Here is a 23284-nt window from a genome sequence, read left to right on the forward strand (position 1 = left end):
TCATTCTTTCCAGTGAGTTGTACAATACAACAGTCCCTTCTTGAGCAATTTATCAACTATGGCCCATTTTAAGGCTAAAAACTCGAGCTGATTTCGTTCTGAGCTGCTGAGCTTGCTGCTGGCGAAAGCTACTGGACGTAACCCCTCCGGGTATTCTTGGTTGAGTACTGCACCTAATCCTTCAAAGCTTGTGTCGACATGCAGAACGTAGGGCTTTGTTGAGTCTGCAAAAGCTAAGACAGGGGCACTTGTAAGACAGTGCAGAATTTTTTGAAAAGCTTCAGTACAACTGGGTGTCCACCGATCTCCAAATGTTTCTGACTTCCGAAAGTAATCAGATTTATCCTTACTGCCAGCCCTACCCTTCTGGGTAGGTAGGTAACCTCTGGTAAGGTCAATCAAAGGGCGAACAATAGCGGAAAAGTTAGCTATAAAACATCTATAATAGCCACAGAACCCTAAGAAGGACTGTAGGGACTTAAAGTCTGTAGGCTGTTTCCACTGAGACACTGCTCTGATCTTTTCTGGGTCAGTGGCTATCCCAGCCTCTGACAAAATGTGACCCACATATTTCACTTGTGCTTGGCAAAACTGGCACTTGTCAATAGATTTTGAGTCCATATTCTTCCAAGCGATCCAAGATCCTAAGCAAACGTTCCTCATGTTCTTCCAGAGTCCGACTGAACACAAATGGGTCATCTGAATATACAAGGCACTGCAGCAGATTCATATCCCCCACCGCTCTCTCCATTAATCGCTGGAATGTGGCAGGTGCCCCCCTGATTCCTTGTGGCATCTGCTCGGATTGGAAGAACCCAAGGGGGCATATGAAGGCAGTCTTCTCCTTATCTGATTCTGCCATTTCAATCTAAATTTGGCCAATCTAGAAAAACCCAACAGACATGTAGACTAACCAATAAAAAGTTAGAAGTAAGGCTTGCACGTATTTTACATGGATTAGATGCTACTTTAAGTATAATATTAAATTATACTCAGGGCTACATATACAACAATTATGTTATAAGTATATATTATAAATCATAACCTGTAGAACTTATTTAACTTTAATGTTTAAATCTGTGTCTGCTAAAGGAGATCAATACAGCCTGCTACTGAAGAAGCATTTTACTGGTATGTATCCCCCTCCCCCTTCCTGGATCGGGGCCTTGTTGTGGCAGAAGGGCATTTGTGGTCTAGGGATCTTCAGAGCTAAGTCATCAGGAGCAATCCTGGTAAAATTGTGTACCCTGCCCAGGAGAGGGTCACCGGGACCCACCCCTGGAGCCAGCTTTCCTCAGCGAGCGCCTGGTGGCCGGGCAGCCCATGTAATCTGGCCAGGGTCAGCCCGAAGAGGCAATGTGGAATGTGGGGAGGCCATGTGGACCCACCACCCGCAAGGTCCAGCATGGGGGGAGCGGTGCAGTGCTGTATAGGCAATGGGAGATTGCAGGGGGACCCTTGGTGGCCTAGGCCCCTGCAGCAGAAACTGGCTCTTGGTATGTGGAATATAACCTCACTGGGGTGGAAGGAGCTGGAGCTTGTGCGGGAGGTTGGGAGGTACCAGCTAGATAAAGTTGAGCTCACCTCCACCAACAGTGCCAGCTCTGGAACCAAACTCCTGGATAGGGGATGGTCCCTTTCCTACTCAGGGGTTGCACAGAGTGAGAGGTGTGGGGTGGGAATACTCATGAATCCCCGGCTGGTGGCTGTGTAGTTGGAGACGGTCGCCCCAGTGCGAATTAAAATCACAAATAGGAAAACTCTGACTGTTGTGTGTACTTATGCACCAAACAACAGGTTGGCATATTCGGCCTTCTTGGAGCGAGTGGGCAGGGTTCTGGAAAGGGTCCCGCCTACAGACTCCATAGTGTTATTGGGAGACTTCATTACTCACATTGGCAAGAGGCGTGATTGGGAAGAATGGCCTGTCCGATCTATACCGGAATGGTGAACTGTTATTTGACTTCTGTGCCAGGCATGGATTGTCCATAACAAACACCAAGGTCGAACACAAGGATGTTCATAAGTGTACATGGTACCAGAACTCCTTGGGTCAGAACTCAATGATCCGACTCTGTTGTTGTTTCATCTGACATGGGAGCATATGTTCTGGACAATCAGGTGAAGAGAAGTGCTGAGCTGTCAATTGATCACCATCTGGTGGTGGTCAGATGGAAGGGAAGACTGATGGTCAGGCCCGGTAGGCACAAGCGAATAGTGAGGGTGTACTGGTCCCTATTGTTAAGAAAGGGGACCGAAGGGTGTGTGCCAACTATTGGGGTATCACACTGCTTAGCCTCCCTGGGAAACTCTAAGTCAAGGTGCTGGAAAGGAGACTTTGACCAATAGTTGAACCTCAGATTGAGGAGGAACAATGCAGATTCTGTCCCGGCCGTGGAACAACGGATCAGCTTTTCACCCTCTCACAGATTGTTGAGGGGGCATGGGAGTTTGCCAACCCAGTCTACATGTGTTTTGTGGATTTGGAGAAGACTTACGACCGTGTTCCCTTAGAAATCCTGTGGGAGGTCCTCTGGGAGTATGGGGTGCCGAGGCTACTACTCCGGGCCATTCAATCTCTGTGCTCCCAGAGTGAGAGCTGTGTTTGTATACTCAGCATTAAGTTGGACCCTTTCAGTGTTAGCGTTGGACTTCGGCAGGGTTGTGCCCTGTCTCCACTCCTGTTCGTGATCTTCATGGACAGGGTGTGAAGGCGTAGCTAAGGTCAGGAGGGCATTATGTGTAGAGGCCAGAGGGTAAGATCTCTGCTATTTTCTCACATTTGGATCACATGGATGCCTACAGCGCTCACTGGATTGGTTTGGAGCCGAGTGTGAAGCAGTTGGTATGTGGATCAGAACCTCCAAGTCTGAGTCCATGGTCTTAGCCCAGAAAAGGATGGCATGCCCACTCCAGGTAAGGAGAAAGGACTTGCCCTAGGTGGAGAAGTTTAAGTAACTCGAGGTCTTGTTCATGAGTGATGAGAAGAGGGATTGTAAGATTGGCTGCAGGCTGGGACAGATGGCAGCAATAATGCAGTCATTGTACCAGACTGTAGTGGTGAAGAGGGAGCTGAGCCATAAGGCAAAGCTCTCTGTTTACCAGTCGGTCTACACTCCAACCCTCACCTATGGTCATGAGCTGTGGATAATGACCGAAAGAATGAGATCGCGAATACAAGTGGCAGAAATGAGCTTTGTAGTGAGAGGAGCCAGCTGAGGTGGTTTGGGCATCTAATCCGGATGCCGCCCAGTGAGGGTGTACCAGGCACGGCCTACCAGGATAAGATCCTGCGGTCATCCTAGGACCCGCTGGAGGGATTACATCTGCAAGTTGGCCTGGGAGTGGCTTGGGGTCCCTGGGAATGAGCTGTAGTAAGTTGTGGGGGCAGGGTCATCTGGGATTCTCTGCTCTCCCAACTGCTACCATGACCCTATCTGGACTAAGCGTTTAACAACGACGATGGTGATGATTAATTTTCAATTTTATCTTAATATCTGTGAGTATACAACACTATCCATAAAATAATCAAAAGCATAAACATTCACCATACAGTCAGCTTCTGGGTATATTAGCAGTCCAGCCACAAGCTGAGAATTTTTCTGGAAATAAACAGTGTAGTGTGAGAGTTACACTTTTCACATCAATTATGACAACATGCAGGAGTGTTATCTTTTTGTGCCATCCAATGGGAATTCTTCTTCCTATGTAAAACTCTGTGGAGCTGACACAAATAAGGTACCTTAAATTTTTGTTTCTCTCTCTCTCTCTCTCTCTCTCTCTCTCTCTCTCTCTCGCTCATCCTCTCTCACTCATGAGACAGAATACAGGAGGTCTGTACCTCACCATTGCTCTTCATATCACAAAGCTTATTTTGGCAAATGGGCCACTGTAGTTCACCAGTCCAAGAAGGTCATCATATACTCCTCATAAGTATGTGATGTAGTTCATGATGTATATGAACTGCCCATAAGCTCCCCCTATCATCAGGGTTGGGCTACATTTTGCCCAAACTGCAATACTTTTTTGACTTCAAATGAATGCACAGTTCACTGATACAGACACCTAAGATCTGCATCTATAATGAAAACCAACTGTAACATGGTTTACCAAAATGAAAAACAATGACAATATAGTTGTTATGAGCTGACATTACAATTACTGATTCTCATAATAACTCTGTATCTCAGTAAAATTAAGAGATTTATCAGAGAATGAAAAGCCTTTTTTTCATAACAATAAACATCTCAACGCTAAAAATAAGAAACCCAGCAAGTCTCTGACTTCAAACAGCAACTGCAAAGAAATTTCCAACCCAAAGGACTGTGGGTTTCCAATTATTCCATGCCAACTAGATTGGCAGAATCTACACTGGGACCTCCAGATGGCTGTGGTGTAAGGATATAATGATTCTGATATTAAGAAATTAAAAAAAAAATGTACACTGCATCTTTATTTAAAACTATGTCACTGACATGGACCTCTAATTTTCTGTCTTTCTAGGAAACTGTCAGTAGTCAAAACTAGGCATCTCACTGCATTCTATCAAATTAAAGTGGGCAAGGAGGGAGGAGGGGCTTATACTGGTTGGGCTTATGTTGTTTAAGGGCTGGCACAACAGACATTGAGCAAGTTCTATTTGAGAACTGTTCAATCAAGACATTTATAAAACTGTTGAAAATCAATCTTGCCCTCAGAATCAAAAATTTTATTGATCTTGAAAATGTGTGTATCATTACATCCCTACTGTGGTAAATACAAAGCAGAGCCACAACCTGTGAAAAATCCCAGCACAACTACACCAGACAAAATGCAGCAAGAAAAAAAAAAAACTGATGTGTCACTTCTAAAGGGGGCGGCAGCATTAATGCCACTGTTCTGTTGCTTAGTTCTGTGTGACCCAGTAGGAGCCAGAAAGGCATTTGCTTTATTGTAGGCTGCCAGCTCTCCTAACTGAAAGCCATGCATGAGAAATATGCCCACTGTCTTACTATCTCATCTCCCTGGCAACAGAGATCCTCAGCAAAATGAGGGCCATCGGGTGAGAACACATTTGGAAAAGGTAACATGTGAAACTGTGTTAGCTATTGTAGATACATGTACACACAGATATTGTTTCTGTTACATGACATCTGTCTCTGTACCTAGGTACATTGTATGTATGTAGTCAAGCAGAAAAAGTCTTGTATGGCTGTGAAAGTGATATAACAGGATGCTGTTCAAAGGAGATGAAAAAGATTGTGGGAGCCTCATTATAGCTGTACTAGTAAACAAAAATGGAGCAAGAGAAGACGAGAGAGAGAGAGAGAGAGAAGTGTGGGAGCGGAATAAGAGAGAATAGCCATCTGTGACCTCTCAGTGGGGAGTGAGTACGCCTACTGATTTTAACACTGAAACAGCCTTCTGCTAACAGCACTTGCATTAACAATTGCTGAATTAACTCATTTTAAATCTTCATCTGAGTCTCTTTAGAGCAAACCGAAAGGACTGAGTTCTTCTCGACTATCTAAGAATGTAAGCCTCAAAATTTACAACCCTTCAGAATGTAAAAGCATCTTCAGAAAAGTCCAGTCATTTGAGTGAGTGCATATAGAGCACAACCACTCCCGCCCCCCCATTTCACTCTGCTATGACACATTCTAATGCCTAGTTTCAATCAATAGTAGTTTCCACAAAAGATAGCAAATGAGAAACTCAGAAGAGGGGTGCATCAGCAATACAGTCATAAATGTATCAAGTTTCAAACATTAATTTTTAAAAATTTTCAGTACTGTATTAAAATCACTACACCTTTACCTCGGACTTAATTTAATACTATGAAAGTTAACTCGACTCATATTTTACTGTTGACAGAAGATCTGAAGATCCTCAACTGTTATCCATTTTAAAAATATGCATTTTATGTAAACAACCTAAATAGAAAACAGTTTAGTGGTTGTAATGGAATGAGTCCATCAGAAGAGTGAACCAAGTACAAAGTGCTTTAGATACACTGATGTGACTCACCGCCACAGCCTCCAGGACTTGTTTGATAGCATCTGCTGCATCTCGCTCACTGTAGTAGCCCTTCTCTACCACCCTGCAAGAAGGAAAGCCTCATTTTTTCATTTTTCATTTTCATTTATTAGGATAAAAATAACTATATTGAGCAAGGAGTGTTAAAAAATTGGCCAAACCCTTTTTCCAATTTTCACATATTTTCCAGCCTCACTGTGAGCTGGTGAGTCAGCCATACCTTGGCATACCATGAGAGATGAACAGAGACACTTATATCAATTGTTCCTGAGAAAAAGCCTTTTGAAAAGTAACCCATGTTTGGTAGATATGCATTAGTCGTGGTTTATGGCTTTGGATTTGGAAAATGAAAGTAAGGTTGTGTGCAGTAGTATAATTCAGGTGTCTGTAATCTGTGTGATATACACTCCTCAAAAAAATAAAGGGAACACTTAAACAACACAATATAACTCCAAGTAAATCAAACTTCTGTGAAATCAAAATGTCCATTTAGGAAGCAACACTGATTGACAATCAATTTCACATGCTGTTGTGCACATGGAATAGACGACAGGTGGAAATTATTGGCAATTAGCAAGACACACTCAATAAAGGAGTGGTTCTGCAGGTGGGGACCACAGACCACTTCTCAGTACCTATGCTTTCTGGCTGATGTTTTGGTCACTTTTGAATGTTGGTGGTGTTTTCACACTCGTGGTAGCATGAGACGGACTCTACACAAGTGGCTCAGGTAGTGCAGCTCATCCAGGATGGCACATCAATGCGAGCTGTGGCAAGAAGGTTTGCTATGTCTGTCAGCGTAGTGTCCAGAGGCTGGAGGCGCTACCAGGAGACAGGCCAGTACACCAGGAGACGTGGAGGAGGCCGTAGGAGGGCAACAACCCAGCAGCAGGACTGCTACCTCCGCCTTTGTACAAGGAGGAACAGAACAAATGTCTGCACAAATGGTTAGAAACCGACTCCATGAGGAAGGTATGAGGGCCCGACGTCCACAGATGGGGGTTGGGTTCACAGCCCAATACCGTGCAGGATGCTTGGCATTTGCCAGAGAAGACCAGGATTGGCAAATTCGTCACTGTGCTCTTCACAGATGAAAGCAGGTTCACACTGAGCACATGTGACAGATGTGACAGAGTCTGAAGACGCCATGGAGAGCGATCTGCTGCCTGCAACATCCTTCAGCATGACCGGTTTGGCAGTGGGTCAGTAATGGTGTGGGGTGGCATTTCTTTGGAGGGCCACACAGCCCTCCATGTGAATGCCAGAGGTAGCCTGACTGCCATTAGGTACCGAGATGAGATCCTCAGACCCCTTGTGAGACCATATGCTGGTGCGGTTGGCCCTGGGTTCCTCCTAATGCAGGACAATGCTAGACCTCATGTGGCTGGAGTGTGTCAGCAGTTCCTGCAAGATGAAGGCATTGAAGTTATGGACTGGCCCGCCCCAGACCTGAATCCGATTGAGCACATCTGTCTCGCTCCATCCACCAATGCCACGTTGCACCACAGACTGTCCAGGAGTTGGCAGATGCTTTAGTCCAGGTCTGGGAGGAGATCCGTCAGGAGACCATCTGCCACCTCATCAGGAGCATGCCCAGGCATTATAGGGAGGTCATACAGGCATGTGGAGGCCACACACAATACTGAGCCTCATTTTGACTTGGTTTAAGGACATTACATCAAAGTTGGATCAGCCTGTAGTTTGTTTTTCCACTTTAATTTTGTGTGACTCCAAATCCAGGCCTCCACCGGTTAATAAATTTGATTTCCATTGATTTGTGTGATTTTGCGGTCAGCACATTCAACTTTGTACAGAACAAAGCATTCAATGAGTATTTCATTCATTCAGATCTAGGATGTGTTATTTGAGTGTTCCCTTTATTTTTTTGAGCAGTGTATATTATGAGTAAGGCATACACTAAGACACAGAGGAGGCCATAATACTGCTGAGAGAAGTGCTCTTTTATTAAACATCAGCAGTAAGGCACATACAAAGCTTTGAACTCAGATGGAACATCACCACCAGCCACAGGTATCCACTCCATTGTTACCAACACCCAACACAAACCATCCTCACTGTATGACATTAACAACGTAAATGTTCCCTTTTACAGGGAACACAAGCTTCCCATAGGCCTCCTCGCATGGCCCCCTACATAACCATGCCTGCCTATCCTCTCGCTGCCACACACAGCAAGTAGTGGAACGCTACAATATATGACATATTTAAGGCTTTCATAAAGTCATATAGTGGATGTTGGTCATAGAATTGTTGTGTGATTGTTCACTTGTGTCATGCAGTCAATGGGGGAATTGGACTTCATTTCCCAGAGTGCTCGGGGGATCACGTGATGTTCCCCCGCACCTGTGAGCGATCCCAGTCTCCTGAGTACTGATCACTTGCACCTGACAAACTTCAGTCCCAACCTATATAAGCTGGGACTTTAGTTAGAATCTTTGCAAGGTATTGTTTGATGCAATTACTGAGCATTCTCTCTACTTTGTGTTTCCTGTTGCCAGGTTTGACCCGGTTTCAACTACTATTTTGCCCTAGTGTACTTTTGCCTGCCTGGACTGTTTTGTGTTGTGAATTCGGACTGAACTTTAACTACGATTTGTGTTTTCTCCCTCTTTGGATTTTCTTGATTACCTCTGGTATTAAACCTCATAACATTTTACCCACGAGCGTCTGCTATTCTGTCCGCACGTTGCAACTTGCAAGTATTCATACTGTAAATTAGTGTAAACCAGGGGTTCTCAATCTCAGTCTTGTTGACCCCATGTTCTGTACATTTTTGTGTTTTCCCTACTCTACACATGGGACCCAGCCCAAAGCTTCAAAGCTTCCCATTCTATTGGCAAAGCTTTTCTGTGGACAGCATACAAGCTTTTTGGGCACATTTCAACTGCCTGTCAGCAAAGTAGCTGAATTTATGAATTAGAAGGGTTGTCTGCATATGGCTTGATGCGTTATGAGGTGAGGTGAGAACTAACCTGTCAAATAACTCTCCTCCAGTGACAAGCTCCAGGACAAGACTGATCTCTGAAGGTGTCTCAAAGATCTCCTTTAGCTTGATCTGACATAAAATAATGAGAGAGAGAGAGAGAGAGAGAGAGAGAGAGAGAATTAAAACATGAATAAGTATTGGTGTGGAATACTTTTTGCACACTCATGGTACCTTCAACATGCCACCATCTAACCAAATCACTGCAAGAGCTAGCCAGACAAAAAGGGCAGCCTCTACATGGCAGAGTTAGTTTGAATAAGAAAATAAGTAAATGCCCCAAAGAAAGTGGGGAGCAGTCCATTTCCCATTCATACAAAATCAAAACAATTAATTGTTAGTAACAATTCATTCAAAATTAATTTTTATTCACAAAAATGTCATCAAAATTGCTCTATTGTCTCGCATTCAGCTGACTTCGGAGAAGAAACGAACTTCATCTCCCAGAATCCCTTGGGAGATCATGTGACTGAGCAACCTCACTCGGAATCAGACTTCTTTGGCCTGTTCTTTGAATACAATTCTGCTTTGCCCCTTTGATTCTGGTGTGTTGTTGGATATTGAACATCCATTGTCCTTACACCTGCAAGCGTCTGGATTCTGTCACATCTATAAATGTCATGTGAATAAAATATTTTTCAGTGGAATGTGCTTGTAACAAGGTTTACCTTTCAGTGCATTTGAAGTTTTTTTTTAATTGATTAATCTGGCTCAAATAAAATAAAATATTAATAAAATATTACAATATACAATAAAATACTTCAAAACAATAAAAACAACCCTACACCCCCCCCCATCAAACTCCAAAGTGGATAGTTGAGACTAGCTTTAACTCTGCAGATGTAATTTAATACATTTAGTCTGAAATTTAATCTTACTTCTTACTGTAGATTGTTATGAAGACTAATACAGTTTCTATAATTCTAAATGCCATGGTAGGTGCTAATCTGGTGTGTTTATTCAAACAGCAAAGAACATTAAAAACCACACAGGAATAAGGCTAGGATGTGCTTCACATTTAGACTTACTATATTTGGATGAGAAAGGCGAAGTAGCACTCCGATCTCTGTTCGTACAATCTTCTTGTCAACCTGGGAGGATAGCAGGTGGAGTAAATTGGTTTATTGGCTGAGACATCATTTATGAGTAACAATCCCAGTTACAGCAACTTTATAAATTGATAGTAATCAAATGATGTCATAATTGCGCTGCCATTATTTTGGTAGGCAAGTTTATTCAGCAGTGCTGTGGTGGTTTGTAATGAGATAACAAGTCATACAGATCCAGCAAAGGCAGTTTAAGAGGTTTTAAAAACAGTTTTTAAAAATCATTTTATAGCACATTTACAGATATATTAAGTGTATTGACTAGATTTCATTTGATTTTTTTTTTGTAGTGACAACAAATGAAAGCTAAAATCTAAACATTAGATCTAAAAATCTAAACTAGCATTATTATTTTTGTGAGCCAAACCACAGACTAGCACTCAAAATACACTGCTCAAAAAATAAAGGGAACACTTAAACAACACAATATAACCGAGTAAATCAAACCTCTGTGAAATCAAACTGTCCACTTAGGAAGTGTAGCACCCCCACCTGGTACTTGATTGAACAACAAGGGCCTAAAGATGCTTAACGTTTTGACCTGAACTAGTAGCATGGGACGTACAAGGTGGGTCCTACAAATACTGAAATATAACTGGCTGGTTTGCAAAGGTGATTTTTGCCTACATGCTCAGAATTGCAGCTAATCAAAGCTACTCGAATCTCCCATGCACGCTTATACTGAACCTGCACGTATGACCCTCCAAAAAATGAATACACACATGAAAATATACATTAAAACCATAAACCCCCAAGTCACAGGCAACACAATCTGTCTTTTGGTGCTGATTTAATTATAGAGTTAGTAATTATGCTTCTAATTTAACAAAAATCAAAGAAAATAATTAGAGAAATTTGGCTTGGTTTAACCACAGGTTAAACGGTGAGTTTACAGTACACTTCTTTGGTGTTCCATATGGAGTAAGAACAAAAAAAAAAAAAAAACACAAATGTTCACAGTTTATGAGGGAGCTACAGTTGGCACGCGTTGGAGCTCAAAGAGAAAAAAACAAACGGTCAGAGGTCACTCACAGGTCATCGCCATGGAGCTTTCCAATGGCTGAAAAACCAAAAACATTTACAAACGAGACACTAGGTTCCAAACAGGAGGATGTTGGCACGTCCCGTCCACGGCACGGGTTCAGCGTCCGTTGGTTCCAGCAGTCTCTCTGTCCCTTGGCCGAGTTGCTCCGACTAACGACACGGTGCTGTTTCGCTGATTAGCGGAGGACACGCTTCAGTTCAGTTTCAGTCATCCCGACCTATACTGCCTCAGCTCTTTTACTCTCATCGCTTAGAAAATTTTCTCGCGAAACTCTTGCTCCCAGCTCCAGCGTCTCTCTCTCTCTCTCTCTCTCTCTTTCCATTAAAGCAAACTTTCATTCAACTCAATAACTTTTCAGAAAAGAAAAAAACACCAAATACACATTGTTACAACTATACATAATGAACATTTCAAAACATTTTATAATTCTTTAACTCCTAGAGCTATAAAGGTAAAAGGGGGCTACAGAAGCAACACTGATTGACAATCAATTTCACATGCTGTTGTGCAAATGGAATAGTCAGCAGGTGGAAATTATTGGCAATTAGCAAGACACACTGGTGTAGCATGAGATGGACTCTACAACCCACACAAGTGGCTCAGGTAGTGCAGCTCATCCAGGATGGCACATCAATGTGAGCTGTGGCAAGAAGGTTTGCTGTGTCTGTCAGCGTAGTGTCCAGAGGCTGGAGGCGCTACCAGGAGACAGGCCAGTACACCAGGAGACATGGAGGAGGCCGTAGGAGGGCAACAACTCAGCAGCAGGACCGCCTTTGTGCAAGGAGGAACAGGAGGAGCACTCCCAGAGCCCTGCAAAATGACCTCCAGCAGGCCACAAATGTGCATGTGTCTGCACAAACGGTGAGAAACCGACTCCATGAGGATGGTATGAGGGCCCGACGTCCACAGATGGGGGTTGTGCTCACAGCCCAACACCGTGCAGGACGTTTGGCATTTGCCAAACACCAGGATTGGCAAATTCGCCACTGGCGCCCTGTGCTCTTCACAGACGAAAGCAGGTTCATGCTGAGCACATGTGACAGACGTGACAGAGTCTGGAGACGCCGTGGAGAGCGATCTGCTGCCTGCAACATGCTTCAGCATGACCGGTTTGACAGTGGGTTAGTAATGGGTGGTATTTCGTTGGAGGGCCGCATAGCCCTCCATGTGCTCACCAGAGGTAGCCTGACTGCCATTAGGTACCGAGATGAGATCCTCAGACCCCTTGGGAGACCATATGCTGGTGCGGTTGGCCCTGGGTTCCTCCTAAAGCAGGACAATGCTAGACCTCATGTGGCTGGAGTGTGTCAGCAGTTCCAGCAAGATGAAGGCATTGAAGCTATGGACTGGCCCGCCCGTTCCCCAGACCTGAATCCAATTGCGCACATCTGGGACATCATGTCTCACTCCATCCACCAACGTTGCACCACAGACTGTCCAGGAGTTGGCCACCTCATCAGGAGCATGCCCAGGCATTGTAGGGAGGTCATACAGGCATGTGGAGACCACACACAATACTGAGCCTCGTTTTGACTTGTTTTAAGGACATTACATCAAAGTTGGATCAGCCTGTAGTGTGTTTTTCCACTTTAATTTGGTGTGTGACTCCAAATCCAGGCCTACATTCAACTTTGTACAGAACAAAGTATTCAATGAGAATATTTCATTCATTCAGATCTAGGATGTTATTTGAGTGTTCCCTTTATTTTTTTGAGCAGTGTAGTATACTAAAATAGTCAGTTACCGCTTACCTAGCAACATGGCAACAAGGTCTTCTTATTGATGTAATGGAATACTATTATTTGAGCTATGGAAATTCAATGCAGTTGAAAGATTTTTCATGACAGAGGTGAGTAAATAAAATTTAATTTCCATTGCATAAATAATTTACCTAATTAACAGTAATTTAAAAAAAAACATACAACAGCCTCTTCTTGCTACAAGTGGTATAAGCAGTCATTTAGGGTCACCATAGAGCCCCAAGTATATACTGTTGAATGCAAATGTTTAGGCACCCCTGGCCGAATTAATCTTTCTGATTTTTGAAATTAAAAAATCTGTTCCATCTACCCAAGCAATGTTTTCTATGCCACTGGCTGTCACACAACCCCAAGCATAATAGATCACCCCTATGCTTAACAGTTGGCAAGATGTTGTTTTCATCAAATGCTGCAAATTCTGCATCTTGAAAAACACCTTTGGTGATTATAGCCAAAGAGCATGGTGGAATGTGGCTGCAATAGAAATCACTGATCACAGTGATCATTTTCAATTAGTCAGTACATAAATGCTCAGTCAAACTAAGGAAAAAATTTAATCAGAAAACAATTGAAGCAATGTACATAACTGTTTTTTAGACACCATGCACTCTTAATGTGACTAACTGATGCAGAAGAATTAATTCATTATTTTACATACACTGCCTGGCCAAAAATAAGGTCACCACGTGGATTTAACAAAGTAAATAGGTAAGAGCCTCTCATTGGATAAGTACTGCATGGGTAATTATGTTTCAGCTGGCAGCAAGTTATTTAACCCAAATTGATGCGGTGAATAGCTTCTCATTTGTTAAACAACCATGTCGAAAGACATGTCCTGTGGTCATGGAAAAGATGTTGATCTGTTTCAGAAGGGTCAAATTATTGGCATGCATCAAGCAGAAATAACATCTAAGGAAATTGCTGAAACTACTAAAATCAGGTTAAGAACTATCCAACACATTATTAAAAAGTGGAAGGACACTGGGGAAACATTATCTTCGAGGAAGGAATGTGGTCGGAAAAAAATCTTGATTGTTCATGACTGGCGACCACTTAAACATTTCATGAAATCAAAACATAGAAAAACAGTAGAACTCAGGGAAATGTTTAATAGTGAAGACAAGAGCATTTCCACACACACAATGCGAAGGGATCTCCAGGTATTGGGACTAAGCAGATGTGTAGCTTTAAGAAAATCACTTATCAGTGAGGCTAACCAACAAATACAGCTTTAGGGAGCATAAAGATTGGACTCTGAAGCAATGGAAGAAGGTCATGTGGTCTGATGAGTCCAGATTTATCCTGTTCCATGGGGCATGGGCACATCAGGGTAAGAGGAGAGGAGCTGAAGTGATGCACCGATCATGCCTAGTGCCTACCGTACAAGCATGTGGGGGCAGGGCTATGATCTGGGGTTGCTGCAGTTGGTCAGGTCCAGGTTTAGCAACGTTATGTGCCCAAAGAATGAGGTCAGTCGACTACCTGAATATACTGAATGACCAATGGATTTTTTCTTCCCTGATGGCATGGGCATATTCTAAGATGACAATGCCAGGATTCATGGGGCTCAGATTGTGAGAGTGGTTCAGGGAGCATGAGATATCATTGTCACACATGGATTGGCCACCACAGAGTCCAGACCTGAACCCCATTGAGAATCTTTGGGATGTGCTGGAGAAGACTTTGTGCAATGGTCCAAATCTCCCATCATCAATACAAGATCTTGGGGGAAAAATAAATGCAACTCTGGACAGAAATAAATGTTGTGACATTGCAGAAGCTTGTGGAAATGATGCCACAGCAAATAATCAAAGCTAAAGGCGGTCCAATGAAATAGAGTGTGTGACACTTTATTTTGGCCAGGCTGTGTGTTTGAAGGAACAACTCAGATTTACTAAGTAGTTTCTAAAAGACTAGTTGAATGTTTTGACTCACTCTAACAGGAATAAAACAACAGGCTTTGCAGAAATCACATGCAAAAACATCACATACATATAACAATGAGATTAGAAAAAGAAACTCAGCCCGCTCTAGTAATCAAATATAGGCTACTCCACAGAATGGTAGAGCATGCATGGGGCTTAAATTAATTATTTTCTTTTTTCACTTGTATATCAAATGTTATGAAATTTTTAATGAAAATTTACCTGTCACACTGTGGCAAATGAGAATTATTATTTTGTCCTTTTATGTACTAGGTGTATAATGTATGAGTGGCAATGACAAAGTGAAGTTGAAAATGTGAGGTCTGGTGAGTAGCAAAGTCCAATGCACTCAATAAAAATAAAGGAATACACCAGTTTTTTATAACTGTGTGCTGCACCTGTAGCATATGGTCATTTACCATGGACAATTAATTTGACACAGAACAACAAATAATAAAAAAAGGAAATCCTGCTCACACAAAACACACAGAGAATATATGGTCACCATATGTTATTTTCCTTTCTAATGTTAGACTCTCTTCATATGCTCTGTCATTTTCTTATAATCTTAACCATGTTTATTTTAGAGTGCTAGCAAATGGTCTTTTGCTTGCCTAAGCAGTGATAACTCTCACACTCTCACCTTGCCCCCTACCTCTTTTTGTATTGAAATGACCCTTTGTCTCATGACCTAAGGTGATAACAATCACCCCACCCTTATCTCTACCCCCTACATCTCTCCTTCTGCAACCCTTCCTTATCTCTCCTCAAACTCCTTTTCCTCCTCCTTCCCCCTCCTTAGTTTTTCAATGTATATAAGGTTCTTCCAAAATATTCTTGTTAGACTAGACTCCTGATCCTGCCAATTGACTGTTGATCCACTGCGCTCTGTATGTGGAAATAAACTTCAGTCAACACTGCAGCTCTAGTCTCCTGATTCTTCTTGTCGAATTTCTAACAACACTTTTAATAGAAGCCAATGGGCAGGCGATTTAGTACATGCACACTTCTTCATATTATTCTGTAAGTATAAGGTAATGTTTTTTCTATTCTTTTAAGTATAGGAAAACATGTAAAATTATTGTCTGTGGTAATTGCTTATTTGGTCCAGATGTGGCAGATCAGTTTGATTAAAACACAGGAATATATTGTGACATGTTAAGTGTGGAAACATATGCATGCAAGCAAACTGTTTTCCAACCATCACTGACTAATGGCAGTTATCTTCAAGCCATCATGTGAGAGAGAAAAGCAGCAAGGTTCTTTAAGTTCTCTACAGCTAAATGGGGGAAACTGATGAACTGTGAGCCCTCTGCCCAGCTGGGAAGTGAGAACAAAGGCAAGGAGAAGAAAGAATTCACATAACATGTAGAAAAATCTGTCAGCATACTCACAGTTTTCTTCAGCATTTTCACAGCGTAGGGTTTCTGCGTGCCTTTCTGCCGACACCGGAACACCACGGACGTGGCTCCCCTGGAGGTGGTAGAACATCAGCATCATGAAAGAACAGCACAGCACCTTTTGAATCTTCAAGCTGATTTACAAAAGACAAATGTTCAATCGAAATAATACAGGCATTCCCAACCTAGACCTCTGAGTCCAACAGACAGTCCACATTTTTGCTCCAACCCAACTCACAATAGGAATATGGACCTTCCGGGGGGCCCGAGGACAAAGTTGGGAACCACAGAATTAGGATATCTGCTGTAGGGTACATATTAGGTTTTGTTTATAGATCAGTTCAAAACATCCAAGAGTATCCACATGTAGTTAGGAGGCATGTTGGCCTAATTGTTGGCCAATTAGATCTAACCACAAGACCCTTGTGGACTCCAATTGGCCTCTTATATATAGGTATTTCTACCAACGGCCAAGCTGGGCTACATTTTTTTTCATCTCTTTAGACTGGAGTCTGAGAGCACAGTTTCTTTCATTATGAAAAAAGGCCAGTATTTAGTACCCTTTTGGCCTGCTTTAATTAGTTCTGTTTTCATTCTTAATTACAGGCTGAAGGCTAAAAAAATCACAATGCAACTGTCCTGGACTGAATCTCACATGGTTGCCTACTGCCTATATAGTGCCCTAAATAGTCCCTGTACAACACAGGGAGTCATGCAGCTTATGGCTGAATGTAAATGCCTTCATATTCAATATGTACTGCACTGTTCATGTGTAGGAGCTGTTATTTCATGACCTAGCCAGTGCACTAAACAGAGAGTAAGGAACCATTTAAGATTCAGCCATGGTTTCCCTGTCCTGGCTCCAACCTCTCCAGTCCTCTCTAGTTGTCTTCACTATCATGTCCCTGATTAAATCTGTTTCCTCCTGAGCCTGCAGCCTAATTCAGGCTTATCATTAGTGTTTTCACTTGTGAACTGTTAGTCTTGGTGTAGAGGAGATATTCTACATACAAGAGAACTTGGACAACTGACATATTTCCATTACAAAAAACAATTTTGAGGCAAGAAAGTAACATTTTGCATCCTGACTATAGTCTAAAACATTTTAATTAGATGTATAGAAAACTACAATGAAGTTGGGACGTTGTGTAAAACATAAATCAAAATAGAATATGATGATTTGGAAAGCCTTTTCAACCTATATTCAGTTGAATACACTACAAAGACAAGATTTTTAATATTCAAACAGATAAACTTTATTGTTTTTTGCAAATATTCATTTTGAATTTGAAGCCTGCAACACATTCCAAAGAAGTTGGGACCTGGGGCATGTTTACCACTGTGTTACATTACCTTTCCTTTTAACAACACTCAACAGTAAGCATTTGGGAACTGAGGACACTAATTGGTGAAGCTTTGTAGGTGGAATTCTTTCCCATTCTTGCTTGATGTACAACTTCAGTTGCTCAACAGTCCGGGGTCTCCATTGTCATATTTTGCACTTCATAATGCGCCACACATTTTCAATGGAAGACAGGTCTGGACTGCAGGCAGGCCAGTCTAGTACCCATACTCTTTTACTATGAAGCCACGCTGTTGTAACACGTGCAGAATGTGACTTGGCATTGTCTTGCTGAAATAAGCAGGGACATCCCTGAAAAAGACGTTGCTTGGATGACAGCATATGTTGCTCCAAAACCTGTATTTACCTTTCAGCATTAATGGTGCCTTCACAGGTGTGCAAGTTACCCATGCCATGGACACTAACACACCCCCATACCATCAGAGATGCTGGCTTTTAAACTTTGCGCCAATAACAATCCAGACAGTCCTTTTCCTCTTTGGCCCGGAGGACACGACATCCATGATTTTCAAAAACAATTTGAAATGTGGAATCATCAGACCACAGGACACTTTTCCACTTTGCATCATTACATCTCAGATGAGCTCGGGCCCAGAGAAGCCAGCAGTGTTTCTGGGTGTTGTTGATATATGACTTTTGCTTTGCATGGCAGAGTTTTAACTTGCACTTGTAGATGGAGCAACGAACTGTGTTCACTGACAATGGTTTTCTGAAGTGTTCCTGAGCCCATGTGGTAATATCCGTTACAGAATGATGTCGGTTTTTTAATGCAGTGCTGCCTGAGAAATCGAAGGTCACGGGCATTCAATGTTGGTTTTCTGCCTTGCGGCTTAATTGCAGAGATTTCTCTAGATTCTCTGAATCTTTTGATGATATTATGGACTGTAGATGATGAAATCCTTAAATTCCTTGCAATTGCATGTTGAGAAATGTTGTTCTTAAACTGTTGGACATCCTTGCTTGAGAACGCCTGAGCCTTTCAGGGATTCTCCTTTTATACCCAATCATGACACTCACCTGTTTCCAATTAACCCGTTCACCTGTGGAATGTTCCAAACAGGTGTTTTTTGAGCATTCCTCCACTTTCCCAGTGTTTTGTTGCCCCTGTCCCAACTTCTTTGGAATGTGTTGCAGGCATCAAATTTAAAATGAGTGAATATTTGCAAAAAACAATAAAGTTTATCCATTTGAACATTAAATATCTTGTCTTTGTAGTGTATTCAATTGAATATAGGTTGAAAAGGATTTGCAAATCATCATATTCTGTTTTTATCTGAAACTGCACATCTGCTAGGGCTGAAAGTTTAATCATTTTGTATCAAACTTGCAATTTAAGAGTGCAATTTTCAAATCGCAAGAGCAGCCATTTTTAATAAATTATTGCATACATTAATAATATTGTTGCCTCTTAAGTTTTAAGAGGGGAAATTAAACTTTATAACTCAGAGCTTGTGAACAGTCTGGAGATGAGGTACACCAATCAGAGGGAACCAAACCTCCATGTGCTGTGATATCACAACTACAGCTTACTGGCAGTCTGCCACACAACATTCAGGGATCAAGCCTCAAGCCAGAAAAGGTTGATTGGTAACACTTTATTTGAAGGCTACCTACATAAGAGCTTTATGACACATTGATAAGCACTGAATAATGTGTTTATGAAGAACTACTTGAACATTTATTAAGTGCTTATGTCGGTTCTCACAACCTGACATAAGATGTTTTATGAAATAAATGACATTGTACTGACATAATAAGAATAAACGTTGAACATATTTACAGCACTAAACATTTAAAACACTATACATTATTGCATCAATCACCTTATGCATACCATAGAGCGAAGAGGGGGGTGGTTTCCAGGCATATTTCACCTGATATCATTACAATGTCGTCTTAAGAATGCTGACATAAATAGTTATGTATAGTGTTTTAAATATGTTTACTGCTGTAAATATGTTCAACGCTTATGAATGCATCATGAAGTCCTTATGTAGGTAGCCTTCAAATAAAGTGTTACCAGTTGATTTTCCTGGTCTTCTTGGCTAAAAAAACAGGCTTGAACCTTACATCATAGAAAATAATCACAATTTAAATCACAGTCAGAATATTAATCAGAAAAATCGCAATTAGACATGTTTTAATGGTAAAATAAATAAAAATGTTCTTGATAAATGTATCATAAATTCTTTCACAAATATTACATTATGTACAAGTTTTCTATTACTGTTTTAGTCTACCCTGCCTACTGTTACAATCCACCCCAGTATCGGACTACGTTGTAACAAAAAACTTTTTTATCATATCAGTAAGAAGACTACTGTTGTTTATAACAGATACATTTACATTTGTTTTTCCGTCAGATCTTGCATGTTGTTTTCCTTGTGTTTCCATACTAGCTTATGCGAGTCTCTTACACTAGCATTAATTATTGTTTTAGTTTTGTTAGTTGCTCTTACCTTTGTTGTTTTACTTTTGTTATATCTTGTTTCTGTGTTAAATTTGAATCTAACTCTAACAAAATCTGACTTGATTCTATATGCCTCATCTACATTGTGTCACCGACTGATCTATAGTGTACCAATCAGAAATAAGCTAAAGGGGTGAAACACACCCTCTACCATCTTGAGCTGACATAAGCAGTTGTAAGACTGTTGTAAATTGAAATACTTACATACTTCTGAAATAAAAAATAATTCTGAGGTTTCGACTGTTTAGTCTGCATTCAGTTTAATGTTGTAACTGATATGGTCTAAATCAGCAGTAGGTTGTACCTACTGTCCTTGTATTTGATACCACTCAATACTCATTTTGTGAGAAAGTAGTAGATTTCTACACTACTGTTATTTGTAACAGATGAATACAACCCCATTTCCCAAAAAGTTGGGACGCTGTGCAGAATGTACATAAAAGCAGGATGCAATGACATGCAAATCAAGTAAACTGTATTTTTAAAGGAAAATACTACAAAGACAACATATCAAATGTTGAAACTGAGAAATTGTATTGTTTTTTTTTAAAATATATACCTATTTTCAATTTGAAGCCAACAACATGTTCCGAAAAAGTTGGGACAGAGGTATGTTTACCACTGTGTTTCATCACCTCTTCTTTTAACAACACTCTGTAAGAGTTTGGGAACTGAGGAGACCAGTTGCTGTAGTTTCAAAAGTGAAATGTTTTCTTATTCTTGTGTAATATAGGATTTCAGCTCCCCAGCAGTTCAAGGTCTCATTTGCAGTATTTTTCATTTCATAATGCACAAAATGTTCTCAGTCTGGAGGGTAGGCAGGCCAGTTTAGTGCCTGGACTCTTTTAATACGGAGCCATGCTGCTGTAATACATGCCGAATATGGTTTTACATTGTCTTGTTGAAATAATCAAGGCCTTCCCTGAAAAAGACATCATCTGGATGGCGTCATATGTTGCCAAAATATATGTATATTTCATTTAGCATTAATGGTGCCTTCACAGATGTGCTAATGCCTTCACTAATGTCCCTCTAAACCACCATGAATACTGGCTTTTGAACTGTGCACTGATAACAAGCTGAGTGGTCTTTAGCCCAGAGGACACAGTGTCCATGATTTCCGAAAAGAATTTCAAATGTTGATTTGTTGGGCCACAGGACAATTTTCTACTTCTCCTCAGTCCATTTTAAATGACCTTGGGCCCAGAGAAGGCAGTGGGGTTTCTGGATCCTGTTTGTATATGGTTTCAGATACAGTGATGAACTGTTTTCACAGACAGTGGTTTTCAGAAGTGTTCCTGAGCCCGTGCAGTGATTTCCACTACAGAATAATGTCTGTTTTTAATGCAGTCCCCCCTTAGATCCTAAAAATCATTGCCAGCAAATGGTATTTTTGGCCTTGTCCCTTGCATACAGAAATTTCTCTGAATCTTTTAGTGACATTATATACTATAGATACCCCATGTTCTTCGCTGTTTTATCCCCATACATGGGGTTGTATATTAACCTTTGCAATATATAGCACAAACAATCACAGTTATAGGAGACAAAAGTCCTTGCCCAGTTCTGTCTAAAACTATTGTTTTCCTTTTTATACATAAACCATGATTATGTTGGTAATTTAACTGGTCATGCCCACATTTGGGTGCTGTGAAAGCTCTGTTTATTTTCAACCTGTCAACATCTGATGCAGGATCAGCATTTGACCCCTTGTCCACTATATAATCAGCTTAGACCAGCAATCAAAACTGGCCCAAGACCAACACAATGCTTAACTGAGTTGCCATTGGCAGTTATTAGCAAAAATCTCAGCTGGAGAGTGTCCAGTGTTCAAATAAACATATCTGGGTAGACAGCTTGGCTAATGAAATCAAGGGGAAGAGGCCACCCTAGTGTTCTAGAACTAGCATCTGGATTCTCACTGGGGATTCGGGTAAAGCACTGGAGCACAAGCATTGTTTTTACCACACACATATTCAGAACATGTAAACAGACATCAGCAAACATGACAGCCAGCTTACAGTCTTCAATCTGGTCCACATAATCACCATGTCCCCAAAAAATCTGGACTTGAGCAAAGGGTTACGTAATGGAAAAAGCATTTTTGAATTCAAAAATCTAGTAAAAGCAGCCAAGTGGATTTTGTTAAGATTAGTGGTTCTCAGCTCTTTTCCTGGAAGCCACCTGGTCTGCACATTTTAGTGTTTTTCCTGCTCCAACAACTGATTCAACTTATGAACTAATTGACAAGCCCTTCCTGGGTGAAAGCAGACTCTTATAAAAAGTTCTATGGAACAATTTCATAGACAAAATTACTTTTGGCTCCTCAACATTTCAATGCATGTATCTTTGAAAAAAACATTTTTGTAAATGAGATTTGCAAGTGTGAAAAAACATTTTCAAATTTAAAGAACACATATACATCATATAATCCTATAATGTAAAAAGCCTACATCAAGTAATTGTTGTCCTACATGACTACATATCTAAGATACCAACCATTGTGTCCAGGACAGAGGTACTCCAGGACCATGATGGAGAATCTCTGACTCTCCCACCATGTCTCTCTATCTTGAGCCTTGCCCTCTAATTGCTAGAATGCTTTATTTCATTAGGTCATTAAAGGTTAATTGAAGGCCAGGCAAAAGGATCTTAATGAAGAGACTCTGCTTGCAGGGTGATGTATGAGAGGAAACAGGATGGCCAACTCTGGCTCCCCTCTCTCATATGCACTAGAAGTTGACTGATGCACTGTGCTTATTGCCCTGTAATAAGCAAAAAAAAAACCCTAATGATTAAATGAAAAAAATATGTGGGCATTCACAATATTACCAGCGATTTATCATTCCATATGACCAAACATTTTAAATAATTAATACATTTAAAAAAATAATTTTTGGCTGAAAACGTATTATTGTCATTAGCTTGAGAATTTATAGTCAAAAATGTTATTGAAAAAAATTCTGTCAGTATGTCCGAGAGTTAAGCACTTGAGGTAAGATGATACATATCAGCTTTATTTCAACCACAGCAAAAGCAAAGTACATGCTTCTTCAAGTGCTTCTGTGCCTAAAAATGTGAAAACTCCTTTTCCACAGGACACGTGACTCCTCCACCTCAGTGCTCAACTAATCACCATTCTAGTTATTCTGAGTATTGATCTGATTTACCTGTGTGACTTGTCATATGACTTATT

General features: G+C 41.1%; 1 protein-coding gene across 1 annotated transcript in view; it reads right to left on the reverse strand.

Annotated features, from left to right (window-relative positions):
* camk4 (calcium/calmodulin-dependent protein kinase IV) overlaps positions 1-23284 on the reverse strand; it is a 47635-nt gene that overhangs the window by 18983 nt on the left and 5368 nt on the right. Inside the window, exons 2-5 of the mRNA XM_017724735.2 lie at positions 16250-16328; positions 10048-10110; positions 9009-9091; positions 6007-6079 (exon numbers count right to left, since the gene is read on the reverse strand). Of these exons, the coding sequence (XP_017580224.1) occupies positions 6007-6079; positions 9009-9091; positions 10048-10110; positions 16250-16328 (298 nt within the window). The remainder of the gene's footprint in view (positions 1-6006; positions 6080-9008; positions 9092-10047; positions 10111-16249; positions 16329-23284) is intronic.

This window comes from Pygocentrus nattereri, chromosome 23 (assembly GCF_015220715.1).
Source record: "Pygocentrus nattereri isolate fPygNat1 chromosome 23, fPygNat1.pri, whole genome shotgun sequence".
Lineage (NCBI taxonomy): Eukaryota > Metazoa > Chordata > Actinopteri > Characiformes > Serrasalmidae > Pygocentrus > Pygocentrus nattereri.